The 16,264-nt window shown below is 39.1% G+C and overlaps 1 protein-coding gene across 1 annotated transcript in view; it reads left to right on the plus strand.

Annotated features, from left to right (window-relative positions):
* Nucleotides 1–1,985: 1,985 nt before the first annotated feature.
* The window catches only part of LOC149445698 (uncharacterized), a 41,524-nt gene continuing 27,245 nt past the window's right edge, over nt 1,986–16,264 (plus strand). The window contains exons 1-2 of the mRNA XM_089653613.1: nt 1,986–3,104; nt 13,563–13,591. Of these exons, the coding sequence (XP_089509739.1) occupies nt 1,986–3,104; nt 13,563–13,591 (1,148 nt within the window). The remainder of the gene's footprint in view (nt 3,105–13,562; nt 13,592–16,264) is intronic.

The raw sequence follows: 16,264 nt of genomic DNA on the forward strand, positions 1-16,264 counted from the left end.
TGTTGGAGAGAAGAATGTTGTTCAAGGTACATTCATTCTTGGACAACTCCTCCCACTCCACAATACGTTGGTCAGTCTGAGAAGAGGAGGTCTGAGCTGGAAAATTTTGTTTGTTGTGTTTTGAAATACATTGGCGTTCCATGTCCTCCTTGATGCAAAGGCTAGTAATAGGTTGGGATGGATGCCATTTGTTTGAACTATTGGTGAATTGGTAAGGGGACACAATGGATACCTTCACTGCCACTGTGCTTTTGCTGTGTGTCCAGTGCATCCCTATACCTTTAAGGGGGGGGGGGGCTGCCTCCTGGCATACCTGCCCTAAGTCTATCCATTATTATATATGTGCGCCAATTCAGGAGACTCTCAAATGTATAGAGTTAGGACTGCAGCTTATGCATGTATTTGCAAATGTGTGCAAACTAAACCCTTTCTAATGTGAACTGTTACACAAGGTCAATTTGGTTTGTTGCAGGCTGGCTGGTAAGTGAGCTGGGAATTTTTGTTTGTTGTTTTGTACGTGTTGCCCTTCCATGTTCTCCTTGCTGCAAAGGCCAGTTATAGGTTTTGATGGTTGCCATTTGTTTGTTTAGTCTGAGGAGTACCTTCAGTGATAGATTGTTACAAACATGATGCACCACAGAGCGACAAAGGAAATAATTTTTGCCTGTAGCCATCAAATTATATAATTCTTCTCTGTGAACACTGAATGTGAGGATTTAATCCAATTTTATGATCTAGATTTTTATGTAGTTTTTATATTATGTTGGTATTAGGTTATCGATGTGTAATGATTTTTGGGTAATGTGAGAGAAAGTGGTGTCATTTGCATGTTGGTTTTTTGATTTTCTGTTATTTTTGCAATCGGTATTATTTATTCTATGTAGTATTTTAATAGTATGGTATGGTTGATTATAGTACAGTATTAATTTAGTTTTATGTGGTATTAATTGGTTATTGGTAATGTTGTTGTTGTTGAGCCTTGGTATTGTGATTCTCGTATTGTCTTGTTGAATTTCCCTTTGGGATTAATAAAGTATTTTGAATATTATCCCATTCCGTATAAAATCAGCCACCACCATTGCTTTTGCATTTTACCTGATGATGAAGGGGTGCTGGCCAACTGGTGCTGGAGCTCAGGCACAGTGGGCAAATATAATTGTTTATTGCCCAGAGTTCAGCTTTTAAAGTAGTTGGTGCTGTATTGCCATATCATGATACTAGTTCTGATTTCCCTATTTTGTTTTTAAGACATCAGCAATGTCCAAGTCCTTTCGGGTGTCTGATTACTATAATGATACAGTATATAAAACAGTATTATATTTTATTTTAGATTACCACAAATTTAATGCACATTGTGAGAAAAGAACACTTCAGAAAATGCATGTTAAATAGTAGCTTGTTTGTGCAAGAATGATAGTACCCCAGATTAATGTGGCTTGTGTGTTTATTAGTATCATATACATTTGTTTGAAAAACAGAAATGTATTTTAGTAAAAGTTATTGTTGGTTTTTTAATCAGGGGGTATTTTGTACCATTTTGTTACCTAGCAGATTTGATTATCTAATTAAAAGTGTAGGATCTCTCTATAGTAGAGTATGCAATACTACTACATTTCACTATTCTATAATGATTGTTTGCTTCTGTAAAGCTGTCATCATCTCAGATGTTACGTAACTGTGCCATGTGCTCATTCATGCGCTATGGCTTATTGATTAAATGCCACAGTACATATTCACAGATAGTTGCGTTTTGTATTTCTCTTGATAATGGAATGGATTGCTTCCTAGTTTTGTAGTGCCTGAAGGACCATTTCACTGAAATAATCAATATCATTTAATGCCTGCTGGGCTACATTTTCCACCCATGTGATTTTGTGAAACATTCCTGACGTCAGTAGGCATCAGTATGCTACTCATATTGAGATATCCCAGACAAGGTTAAACATAGTTGCTTTCTACTAGCATCAGGGTGAGTTTGAGAAACCATGAGCATTCAGAGAGAGGGAAGAAGAATCAGACTGCCAGAAACTAGAACATCTTGGGAGGACAAAGGTACTTCTGAAGTAGCAGCTGGAAAACTGGAGGTTATGGAGAAGTTTTTCACACCACTGCCCCATTCTAGCAGCCAGAGACCATCCAAGAGCAGTTCTAAAGGAAAATCTATCTGGGAGGGGGGCAGGAACCATTACTATAAAGAATCTATATCTTCTTCCTCACCTTCTTCCTCTTCAAGCCAATGGTCATCAGAATCTAATTTCAGAGTCCATGGACAGTTTCCTGGATACAACTCTCGTGCTCCCCATTCACGTTCCTGTAACGATCTATCGCTGGGAAAGGGGAAAGGAAATGAAGACAAAAGGAATTTTGTTCTTAAGCAAGATGCTTTACACGCCAAAAAGGCTGTCCGAGAAGAAATAGATAATATGTCTCCAGTAAGAAGTAGAGCAGGATCAGCTAAAAAGAGCCATTTAGAGGATTCAAAGGAGGCTGGTCCCAGCAACAAGAGTGGAAGAGAGGATAAAAGAATTTTAAAAAATGGAGGTCGAAGAGCTAAATCAATGGAGGCATTAGTGGAAAAAGAAGCCAGAAAGAAAGAAGGTAAAGACAAAAGACCAGTCACTAAAGAGAAGCAGAGATTTTCTCGTTTTCTAGATGAAATTACTGTCCAGGTGTTAAGCCCATCAAACCTGAACTCATTAGGAGTTAAAGAAAGGCAGAATCTAGGCAATCGTGAGCAGTGGAAGAACTCCAGTACTGACAGCTTGGGTTCCAGAGGAAAAAGAAACCAACATAATTCTGTAGCAGAACATCAGGAGGGGAGAAAGAAAGGCAAAGGAAAAATGGGATCTGCTACAAAAGCAAAAGTGAGTGTGGATGCCCCTGAGCCCTGGAGGAGGAGAGATAAGAGTACCAGTCCGGACTCTGTGACCTCCTCAACACGACACAGAGGAGACAGAGAGGATACAAACCTAAGTGCTTCAAACATAGGTCACCAACCAAGAAGAACAAGCTGGAGGCTGTCACAGGAAAATGTTGGAAAGCCACTGGATCACAAAGAGAGGGATAAAAAAGAAGGTGCCTTAAGTGGAGCGCCAAAAGGAAAGGTGGGCTGAATCTTTAATAGGGCCAACAGTCACCACAATAGTGTAAATAAATACTGCATACTAAATTCATTAGGAATGCATGTTAATATATTTGTTAACAAAACTAACTTGAAGTTTACAATGTCTTTGAAATTATGTTATCTCAGTACATATATAGATAGAGTTTAAAGCCCAACCCCAGGAAAAAAAATCCATCCTTGCAAAGAGGGGAGGATTAATGCTTGTTTTGCCTAGAGTTTACTATACAAACAGCTATACTTACCTTACAGCCCAATCCAGCCAGCTACAAGGCTCTCCTCCTCCCCATAGCTTTGACGTCATCACGTACAATACAGAGACATTAATTCTGTATTGTATGCTGTAGAGGCTGGAATGTGACTGGAGCCAGTCGAAGTTTGTAGAGGCAGTTGAGGGGGACCCAACACAGCGCTGGAGGGAGCCTGCTGGAGCAAGGTATAAAGTGTTTCTTCTTAAACCTCTGTCCCCAGACTAAACAAACAATCAACCTTTGTGGGGGAAGGAGGGGGGAGCCCATAGCAAGGGTGAATTTTTCATTTTCTGTGAGGTTGGCTTTAAAGTAGATGTAAAAACCCTAAGGCCTGGTTCACACTAGCCCGCATACTGCGGGCTGGTTGCAGGTGCAGAAATTGCTGCTCTTGTGAGATGTGCGGGGCTGCCTTTAATGCTGAATGGCACCCCCACACATCTCAGCCCACAGCGCGATCGTGGGTGCGGGAACCGCAGGGAAACCGCATGGTCAAAAAGACCATGTGATCTCCCTGCAGATGCGTTTTTGAATAGGTGCAAACGGGCCTTAATGAATGGTGTTTACTTTGCTAACACACATTATAAAACAATTGCAATTTTTATTTAAAAACGTTTTTCGTTCAACTTGTTTATGCTTTCTTAATGCTGTTGATCTTCTGCAGCCACTTCTTGTCTACATGTAGGCATTCCAGCAATCCCTGCAGAACGTCAGTGTGGGTCTCCTGATTGTGACATACTTGCCTAATGTGTGTTTGGATCGCTACCTGTAGTCTCCATCAGAAGGCCATGTGACAGGGTGACAGTTCAGGGGTACCATTGGAAAAGAGGCGCAGACTGTTGTCACCCTATAACAGGAAGTATCTGCGAGTACGAGTACCGATACTTTGCGGTGCAGTTTGCGTCCATACACTGCTCCTGTGAGAACTCAGGCTATGACAAGCCTGGGTTTACACAGGAGCAGTGGGGAAACCACTTACGATTCGGACAGAAATTGCATTTCTGTTCAAATTGCATGCTATTCTTTGTGGTGAAATTTGCGTCCATACATTATGTATAGACGCAAATCGCACCGCAAAGTATCTGTTTGGGATCGGGAGCATTTTCATGAGTATGGGTACTTGTGAAAATACTCAGTATCAGCACTCCTATCGATATCGGTCCATCCTTAGCATAAACCTTTCTTATAGGTTAATAGCCACAAGGATATTATACTATAGCAAGCTGGCATTTTATGACTTAATAACAACCTGTTGATTTCTAATATATATGTAATATACTATATGTATTGAACAGCTGAAGGTACATCTTCTGATATACTGATCTGCAAGCAATTGGGGCCAATTGTTTCCTATGTGTCCCATTCACACTGCAATGCAGCCTAGTGCTGCACTAAAATACAGACATGCTGCATTTTATCACAGAACACCTGCCTGAATTGCACTGCAATGTTGGGCAGCGAAGCCCGACACTGCAGTGAATGAAGTGTACGTTTTGTACACTTCAAATAAAGCTCAAACAGAAAAAAAAAAGTGGTGCAATGCACTGAATTGCGCACCACACTGCCCCTTAGCGCAGCCAGCAACAGAGAGCTGTCGCAGCAGTAGATCGCTGTGACAGCTCTCCTAATAGTGTGAATATTCTCTAAATATCCAGGAGAAGGACAGGTGTTAAGATCACAGGGTCATGTAATCATAAATTGTCTTTTTAAAGCTTCCAATAAAAATCATGAGTTCATAAAGGTATACCTAACACCGAACGACTACCAGGTGTATTTTCTAGGAAAAGTTTAGTATGTTTTTAATGGACACACATTTGAGTCATTATTGCAGTGTTACCTTAAAGGAAAACTTTAATATTTTTAATTGCTTTCTCTTCTATAGTTTTGTTATATTAAATATAGTGGTTTGTAGATTAACTAATAGTGGGATATCTGTATTTGATGCAGCCTCCTTTATCTCGCTGCCTAACAGCTGTTGATAGAAGATATCGGCCTCACAAGTAGTGTATTGTTTTGTCGGCCAACTAAAACGGGCCATAGATGGATCGAAATCCAGCCAGTTCAGCAGGAACCAGATGAATTTTGAGCCATCTATGGCCATTCCTGTTCCAGAGGAGTTGACCTAGTAATATACTCCTTTAGAACAGGACTGTTGGAAAGTTTGGGTTCGATCAGCGCAATCGGCTGCAATTCTGATCAATGTATTCTGGCAGTAGAGGAATCCCGCTGTCAGAATACAACTCCTCTTCTAATTTCAAAACAGAGGTCATAGTTTGCAAATACGGTTTTTGTGGAAGATGGGTAACCTCTATAATGTAAAGGAAACCAATTATTGTATATCATGTACTGTATGGTCATTTCTATTTGGTACAACCTGAGTTACAACTGACCATTCAGAAAATACATCGTGATGACAATGCATTAAACAGATTTGGGGCGTAACAGACATAAGGCTGGGTCACACCAGCAGCATACTCTAATGCATGACTGTTCGTGTAGATAAACAACGTATCGAACTCTAACCTTTATTTAGGACTTTATTGAAATGTCAGATCATTCAGTTCTACAGTCCATGTCACAGTGTGATGTGGTCAATTGCATTGAGCCATGCTGTGCTGGGAAAATGTACAGCATCCAATAAAGAGAACAGGTACCACTAAGGTGGAACAAAGAACTCAAACCTCATGCAAGTGCAGACCCTGGCTTGCCACCATGCTGATATAGAAAAGAAGAAAATATGGTCGCAGATCATAGGCTTGATGAAAAATATGAAAAATGTTTATCGGTCCATAAAACCAGGGCATACAGCATCAGAACTATGCTGGCTGTTAACGCATTTCACACGGTCACATGCTTAATCATAACCAATGACATGATCAAGTATATGACCAGCCAGCATAGTCCTGGTACTGTATGCCCTGGTTTTATGGACCAATAAACATTTTTTGTATTTTTCATCAAGCCTCTGGTGTGTGACCAAATTTTCTTCTTTTCCAAAATATACAGCATGACGCAGTAGACCACTGCAGCACAGTGGTGTAAGCTGCCATATTGGGAACAAGGTTTTTTGCCTTGTCTATACATTGGGGCTGTATTGGGCAAGGCTGCCCAGTGCAGCTCAACCCATCTGGTGTGAATGAGCCCATATAGGACAGCTATTTTTTTGTGTTAAAAAAGATAGCAACTGCAACAACTACAAAGTTGTGTTACAAAGGTATACTAGGTGAATGAAGGCAAACATCAGAAAATGCAATATAGTGTTGTAGTAAATTTATATCTAAGCACTTATCTTCAGAACCCAGAAATATTATTATAATGGATATATCCCATTTTGTGTCTTCCATTAAATAATTTGCTTGAGACAGGAGATTCCTGATGCATGAATGGCTGTAGAATATACTGTATCTCATACATATTTCATAATCCTGCTCATATACTTTACTAACTTGCAAACATTTTAACATTTATTTTCCAAATCTTTAGATACGTTACTTTTTCTTGCAGTCTGATTGATCAGACTTGGACTTCACAATTTGGGCAAATGTAATTGAGAATTATTTGGTCGAAAGGTTATTCTAGGAAGGAGTCAATTTAGATTTGTGCAGACACGTTAGAGATAATTTACTGAAACTGGAGAGTGAAAAATCTTGTGCAGCTCTCCATAGAAACCAATCAGCTTCCAGGTTTTATTCTCAAAGCTTAATTGAACAAGCTGAAGTTAGAAGCTGATTGGCTACCATGCACAGCTACCCCAAATTCTGAGTGCTTCAGTTTTAGTAAATCCCCCCATTATGTTGTGTATTAACATGCATTGTGCTAAGGCAGTCCATTTATTCTGAATAGGCTGCCAATGCACACAGCATGTCCAAAATCAGACATGACCCTTTTTTTTTATACTGCAATGCACTTTCATGCTTTGTGGTATGCTACAATACAGGTGCACTGGAGAAGGTTCATTGGAGTGCTATCCAAACATAATGCAAAGAACTTCCAAGGTACTAGCTGCAAACTTCCCATTGCTCAGCTACTGGTCCCTGCAAACATGGTGATCAATGACTCCTTTATGCAATTAAAGATGTTCCACAATCTTTATACCTTACAACTGAAGCCTTTCCTTATATGTTACTCTACCACAACCGTGCCTAATATTATTACAGCTATTCATAGCCCAAGTACCTACTTCAGCATAATGAAGTTAAATAATAACCTTAAAGTGGAGCTCCAGTCAAAATCTAAAAAATGAAAGTCAGCAGCTACAAAAACTGTAGCTACTGACTTTTAAAAAACAGCCACTTACCTGTCCCTTGATCCAGCATTGTACTCACCGCAGCCGATTTCACCAGCTGTCCAAACTACCCGAAGCCAGCATCTTAAGTGTGGCTTACAGCTTCAAAGCCGGGTGCCCACTGCGCATGCGTGAGTAGCACTGTGCCTTGTGAATGGCCCCGAAGTCTTCTGGGATCTGTCACGTGTCCCAGAAGACTACAGGGGGGGAGGGAGGACAACTTCCGCTTCTGCGGCAAAAGCGGGTACCCGCTCCCCCAAGGTGTCAATCCTTACCGGGAAGCAGGGGACAAGGCCTTAAAGCGGAAATTCCCCTTTTGGGTGGAGCTTGACTTTGAGGAAATTTTCCTTACCCTTAGACAGGACATAGATGATGGGATTTTCTTTATTCCAACCTGTGGTTGCAGGAAAGGAAAACGCTCGATTCCCCCATCAACACAATAGCTCCCTCACGCGGAGCTATTGTGTTCTCGTGGCGAGTGGTGATGGGCGTAGGGAGCCATCCCTGTTGGAAGGACACAGTGATTGTTTGCTAATGGCTATAGCCACTAGCAATAAATTCGTGTTAAAGTCCGACATGCTGGTTGCACCCAAGTTGATCGATGGATCGACTTGAGTACAATCAGCCTACCCATAGATAGTTCATAACTCAGCCTGTCCCTGCTGAAACGGCCGAGATTCGAACCATGTGTGGCTGGCTTAAGTTTTATCCACACCCAAAATCTAGTGTTATCTTCTGTTTCATGGTATGTTAACTATGTTATATCATTAATACCTAAAGTGGAACTGCACTGCACCTGAGCACCACAAACCAAAAATTCTATTTAATTCATTGTTCATATTTAAATCAAACTCCCCCATCCATCCATATCGCCATGATTTATTTTGCTGAGAAATAATTTTTTAAACCCCCCCCTAGCATTTCTGGCAGTGGCCATCTTGAGTAAGGGCAGATGATTCATGTAGCATTTACTTCCTGGAATCTATCTGATCTTAGCTCAGGCATTGAGAACCCTCCCTCCCCACCTGAAGACTGCTGGGATGTATGACATCATTTGCCTAAGCAGGAAACCAGAAAGTAATTGAAGAAATGTAAAAAAAAAAGGTTTAAAACAAGTAAACATGATATACTTTCCTATATATTTACTAATGCAAGCAGCATAAGGATTAAATGATTAAGGAATAGAGAGTGAAGTGCTTTAATCACTGAAAAAAGGGAAAAGAAAGGTTACTAAAATGAAAAAAGTAGGAAAACCTTTGTGTACCAGACATGTGATACTATCTAAAGTATATCTGTATTTATTTTTCAACTTTCTGCCTCCTGAACATCTGTACACATTTTTCAGTCTTGTTTTTAATGTTAAGGTCACAATGTATCATTTGATCTTAATGACTTCATAAAAATATTTGAAATAAAATGAATGGTGCCGCATTGCACTAATCCATACATTATCACAGCACAAATGAAATAAAAAGTATCTACCGTACATAGTGGTTGAGGCCTTTCAATGTGCTTCCAGAGAAATATGGAGAGCTGTGCATAAATGACATTGTTTAGATAAAAAAGGTTAGTTTTTATTATACAAACATATTGTGAAAAGTTCTATTGTGTCATGCATAACACCCCCATAAAATCTGTGCACAGAGGGTAGCTCTAATACATAAAAGCATTTCCTAGAAATATGCCCATCTTTAGTCAACGTGTTTCGGGGATCCGTCTCTTCTTCAGGACTGAGCATATAGTGTTTCAGTTCTTCCATATGCAACAGCTTATTCCATCTGTAAGGGAAACAGTAATGCAGTATTAGTACCTTGAGAAAAATAAAGCTTCATAAGGAAAGACTGATCATATAAACATCACAAACACATAATTCCAGAAGTGTATTGCTTTCATAAGTTTTGTCATGACCAAAATTAGCGCATAGATAACACTGATGAATGTTATGATATTATGTAAGGATTTTCAAATTTTTGTAAGTAAATGAAACTAATCATAAATATATAATAAAAAAAGATGACACTGATAACACACCTTTACATTCATGGTACAGCCTCAGAGGATCTCAATCACCAGATATTGGGAAAAAAAAGCACAACACAATTTCCACCAGAAGATCCCCACAAATACCGCTAAGGGAGCTTAGAAATTTTTATGGCCTGTAGGGGGAATTCTAAGACAGAAACTAGCAGAAAACAACCATAAATACATACATTTTATTATTTGAACCCCATGTAAAGTAAAGATTCTCACCTTAAATAAACCAACCAAGCAGACACACTATATATCAGTAAAGGAGTAGTCCTATACTCATTGGTATTTGTGGGGATCTTCTGGTGGAAATTCTGTCTACGTTTTTCTGGTGGCCCTTTATTCTTGTGGTGCTATTGTGCTATATTTTCAATATCTGGTGGTTGAGACCCTCTGGGCCATGAATGCAAAGGTCAGACATGCATTATCAATGTCACCTACATGCTGATTTTATGCATGACAAATCTTATGTAAGCATTAAACTTATGGAATTATATGTTTTTGATGTGTATTTGATCAATCTTTACTTACAGAGTTTATTATTATCAAGGTACTATTACTGTGTTACTATTTCCTTTATAGATGGAATAATCTGTTGCATATGGAATAATTCTGAGAATTGAAAACATAAATGCTCGGCCCATCCCTGAAGAAGTGTATCCACAAAACGTTTCGACTAAAGATGGGCATATTTCTAGGAACAGTTTTAATGTAATAGAGTTAAATATATATATATATATATATATATATATATATAAATATATACAGTCGTGTTCAAAATAATAGCAGTGTTTTGAAAAAAGTGAGTAAAGATCAAAATCCTTCTAATAGCTTTTATTTCCATACACACAAATGCATTGGGAACACTACACATTCTATTCCAAATCAAAACATGAAGAAAAATATATCAAATTTGTGTTGTTCTTCTAAAGAAATTGAAGAAAATGAATATTAGACAATGTCTGGAACAACCCATTTTCCTCAGAATTTCAGAGAGAAATGCACTGTAACCAGCATGTACAACATTTGCTGCCTTCCTTCCTTAAATAAGGGCAATAATTGCCACCTGTTTTTCAAAGAATGAATGACCTCACTAATAGAACTTCACACTGCTATTATTTTGAACATGCCCCTTTCAATTAGTGATTCATTTACACAGAATCAGCAGCATGCATGTCATGACTGTTGGGTCTCTTGGATTTCTATTACTCTACTACTGGAGTCTGGAGTTCTATTACTGAGGTCATTCATTCTTTGAAAAACAGGTGGCAATTATTGCCCTTATTAAGGAAGGAAGGCAACAAATGTTGTACATGCTGGTTACAATGCATTTCTCTGAGAAGGGAGCAGACAGAGGCAGCTTGGGAGCAAGCACACGTGAGTGCCCCCTAAGCAAGAAACTTGCCCATCAGGGAAGACTTGCCAGAAGCGCCAGCAGGGGACCTGAGAAAGGAAGGATCAGGGCTGCTCTGTGCAAAAACACTGCACCGAGCACCCATATGGAACAAAAATATATTTGAAATATATTTTAAAAGTATTCTTCCCAAATAAATTGACATATATTTGAAATGCTACAATTTTTTAAATATATTCTTCAGATTTTATTTAACATATAAAAAAGTATTTTTAACATATATTTTTACATATATTTGTAAATGCATTCCAAAAATTTAGATTTGTTTTTTTAAAGATATACAGTATATTTGAAATTTATTTTTAAAAATATCTTTCATATATTTTGTAATAAAACACATTTCAACATACAATATATTTCAATATATATATATATATATATATATATATTGAAATATATTGAATATGGCCAAAATTGTAGGATTTCAAATATATGTCAATATATTTGGGAGGAATATTTTTAAAATATATTTCAAATATATTTTTCTTCCATGTGGGCAAATATGACATGTTTATTTAAAAAAAATCTGAACCTTTAGTCGCTTTAATGCCCCTGTAATCTGTCATGAAATTGTTTCTAGCTGTGGTTTTCTGTCTCCTTGTAAAGTCCTCTGTGAGCTCCGAAACCTCTTCTTTTCTTTCTCGCTTCCATTGTTTGGATCAAGCAGTGCATATTAGTTGCAATCATGGGCACTGCCCTATGCACACTACACATCCCAGAAAAAAAAAAGACATTTGGAGAATTGGAGGTGGCCGGGAGTGAGAGAGGGTACTTTTTTGAGTTAATAATATACGCTTGAATAGAATTTCTTTAAAAAGTTTAGTGTCACTTTAAATAGACATTTAAAATACATGTACTCAGTTTTACCTGCCCAAAGACTGTATTTTCAGCCAGTCAGTAAAATCACGCAGCTAATTCATGGTATAGCTACAGAGTTGCTGGTGTTACAAGGCCCTTATGCTATATCACGAATTAGAACACCAGCAACTCTGTAGCACATATTTGTAGCAGTTACAGACCTCTTTGCTTACTTTCTCTGGCAATTTGTAGCTGTCTTCAGAGTTGCTGCTGCAGCTGGATTCCAACACTATATCCTAAGAGATAATACAGGAAACTGAAGTACCTTGCAGCACTGGGGTCTCCAGTTCAAAATCCAGTTAGGACACTATGTACATGGAGTGTGCATGTTCTCCCTGTGCTTGCATTGGTCTCCTCCAATGCTCCAAATACATACTGATAGGTTAATTGGATTCTGCCTAAATTGGCCCTAGTATATATGAGATATGGGACCTTAGATTATAAGCTCCTTGAGGGCAGGGACTGATGTGAATGTATAATATCGAGTAGTGTGTAAATTGATGGTGCTATATTACCATCAATACATAAAACAAATTGCATACAGTACAATTTCAAGACTGTATGACAGTCCAAACTTGTTACTATGTGATGTACAAGCCTTGTAAAGTAAATCTTACTCTACCACCCCTGAGCCAAATCTCCCTTCATTTGGGTCTCACACAGCCTCCCTCTTAGGCACTGCAGCTCACATTAGGAGGGCTTCAGCAAGAGGCAATACTGTTAATACAGAAAGCAGTGTGCAGGACTAGGTGTGGCCAGGCGCTGATTGACAAGCTACTGGCTTGTGATTTAGTAGTGGAAATGTAGCCGCAACTTTGGAGATACCAGGTAAACTCCGGGCACAAACGTGAGGAAAACAAAGCTTTTATTTACCAGCTGGGACTTAGCCAGACAGTGTCTGTAAAGCTAAGTGCCTTCAAAAGCCTCTTACATGGTGTATATACCAACAATTATGGCCTTTAATAACAGCTACAGATAAGGATACCGGCTACAAGCTGGAATGCATTAATTCACAGGAAATAAGGGAGGGAGGAAGTGAGCTGGTGACCTTGCTTTTGCAGATAGAAGTTGCCAGAAATGTTAGAGTTTAAATGGGAACTCTGCAATATTTGGGTGCTGCCACAATAATGCTGATAGCCACACCCCCTGCAACATTTTTTCATTTGTACAGCCTACATAGGAACAGTAACTCTGCTCTAAATTTAGGAACAGCGCAGCAATGTTGACAAATCATCACAGGAAGCTGTAGTAGGTGGACTTCACTGGCAGGATCAGCAGGCTCTTGTGGGACTTTTTAGGAGGACTGAGAGAAAACTGAGATATGCAGATGCATTTAAAATTTGTTGCTGCAGCACGTTTTTTTTTAATTAGAGGCCATAGTTCTACCTTAATTAGGAACCTATCCCTTGTCTGTCTGTGCAGTGGATAATGTGTGTATATAAGAAGATTGTCTACAGAATTATAAATCACTAACTGTGCATTTGTATTTCAACTGCATGTTTAGTTGTTTGCCTGGAGATTCACTATTTAGGGACAAAACATAAATATACATTTTATTTAATATCTTCCTTAGTAACTCAGATTTCATTATTTAATTTTGTTTTACAGACTCAATACACAGAGAAAGCACAAACCAGGTGAGTATCTTTAAATATGTACTGTATATATTTAGGTGTGTTTCCCTGCCTAATTGTTGCATGAACAATGCAGCGCACAAAGAAAATATTTATCCCTTTTACAGTTTACAGCTTTAACATTAAATTTGAATGGATCTGTTTATGTATAATAGCTACAGTGGTTGTAAACCTCAGACATGAAATATGAACAAAGCATATCCCCCTATGGTGTGTACTTGTCTCAATTAAGAGCACAAAGTGTCATTTCTGCCTGCTGCGTCATTCCTCTGCTATCAGCAGGAATAATTTCTGACAGGTTTTCCTGACACCAAGAGAAAAATGGTGACAGGGAAGGGACCTCCAGTAGATTGACAGCCTCAGCTCTTTTCCTGTGAGCTGTGTGGAGGGGGCGGGGGGTGTCTCGTCCCTCCAATCAGCTCCTAGAGCTCACCACACTGAGCTCTGCAGAGTGTAATTTCAGCTCTCAGGCCCCTTTTTTCTGAGCTCTCAGACAAGCTTTAACATTTCAGCGCTTTGAACAGATGTAGAGAAGAGAATATACAGATAAACAGGTACAACTTATGTAGGATAATTTTTTTCATCTCTGTATATCATCTGAGGCTAGTCACGTCACCCTGTGTATGGTTTACAATCACTTTAATGTCACTTCTGAATGATTTTCAAGGCTTAAAGTAGAATTCCATCTTACAACTAACTAGCCTTACAACTCCCCTCTCCTTACACCTATGCTGGCTATCTTGTATAAGAAAGATGTATATACTTGCCTATTTTCAGGCTGCTCCTTTCCAGTCATGTACTCTGGCTCACCTGTGTCAGCCTGCGGTGGCTGCATCTGAGAGGAGGGAGTGCTGAGAACAAAGGGTCTTTGAAGACTATGGTGACACCATCGCTCCAGACTTTACTAGCCATTGTCAGAGCGTTCACTCCTCTCCTCTGAAGCCATGCCGGCTGACATAGGGGAGATCACATCACTGGACTACAGCAGCCTGAAAACAGGTTAGTGTATACATATTTCTTATACAGGTTAGTTAGCATTGCTGGAGAAGGGGGAGGGGACATACTAGTTCTGTATAAGCTGGAATTCCACTTCAAGTTAAAGCAGAGCTAAACCCTCCTATCTTTTTCAGCCAAGGAAGCTGCCATCTTAGCCTTTGTTTGATCTGCAACTGTCATAGTGCTGTACGTAATCAGTTATGACAGCAGCCATTTGATTGTTTGACAGTTTGGTTGAGAACACAAGTAAATGTGACAGTGTAGTGGCAACTTTGGGGATACCAGGTAAATTCTGGACATAATAAAGTTTAAAGGGAAACTCTGCAATATTTGGGTGCTGCCACAACAATTAGCATTACCACGCCTGTTTTTTTTTAACTGTTAAATTGATGGGTTTAGTTCCACTTAAAGCAACATAGATTGGTATGTTAATCAGCATCAGCCTGTAGTTGGATAATGAAGAAGAAGCAGTTCTTTCTCTTCTCTCTCCTCCTGTCAACACATTCTCTGTTAGCACAAATGCAATAGAGTCTGATTGGCTTAGATCAGCTCCCCTCCCTATCCCAGACTGAACGGGAGACTGATATCATTCCAGTCAGAGCCCAGTATTTAAATACAGTAATACATTCATTAATATTTTTTATAATGAATTTAAAACTTCCTTAGATGATAATTTTATATACTTGCAGTGAAAGTAGTACAAGCCAGTAAAGTAAAGCTGTGCGGAGACAAACTAGGCAGCATAGTGGCTTAATGGTCAGCACTTGTTCCTTGGTTTGAATCCCAACCAGGACACTACCTGCATGAAGTTTGTATATGTGACAAACCCAACCGGGACAGGGACTATTGAAGGGGAATGCAGGCTAGCCTCTTTCCTACTGACCATGGCCCTGGCGTGTGTCTGTGTGTCCCTGGGGGGAACTGTGGAGTAGTTTACTTCGGATTCAAGTCCATGACTCCCCAAAACACACAGACTCTGAGAACTGGAGGATCAGGATACAGATTTTGGGTCTCTGTGCCCAAACCAGCATTGATGGCTTTAACCCCCCCCCCCCCTCCCTTCCTAGAATCAGAGACTCTAAAAAGATGTTGATATAATCTGCTCAAAACAACCTGATGCTGAGGACTCTTGTTCAAATCTGTTTATTAACCACTTCAAGTCCAGACACTTTCACCCCCTTCCAGTCCAGGCCAATTTTCAGCACTCAGTGCTATCACACTTTGAATGACAATTGCGTGGTCATGCAACATTGTACCCATATGAATTTTTTAGTATTTTTTTTTAGACAGGTAAAATTTTATTTTGGTGGTATTTATTCACCACTGGGATTTTTATTGTTTGCTATATAAATGAAATCTTTCTTCATAAATCTTGGCCAAAATGTATTCATCTATCATTTTAGTAAAAAAAATAACCCAAATTAGTTTATAACCAAAAAGCATAATTTAAAAAAAAAAGTTTTTTATTTTTTTATATCATTTATTTATTTTTACCATACTGTCACCCTAGCAGTACAGTGTCACTATAGTGACACTGTACTACTTGTGGGGGGTGATGAAGATTTTTATTTTTTTACACTAATTGCTTTTACACCTATAAAGGCTGTAAAAGCAATTATTTCTCCTCACTGGCTGCATTCTTGGGGTCACAGGTGTTCCGTCACAGCACGTTGTCATTGT

The sequence above is a fragment of the Staurois parvus genome, unplaced genomic scaffold (genome assembly GCF_062004578.1).
Source record: "Staurois parvus isolate SC_StPar_1 unplaced genomic scaffold, SC_StPar_1.0 ptg000715l, whole genome shotgun sequence".
Classification (NCBI taxonomy): domain Eukaryota; kingdom Metazoa; phylum Chordata; class Amphibia; order Anura; family Ranidae; genus Staurois; species Staurois parvus.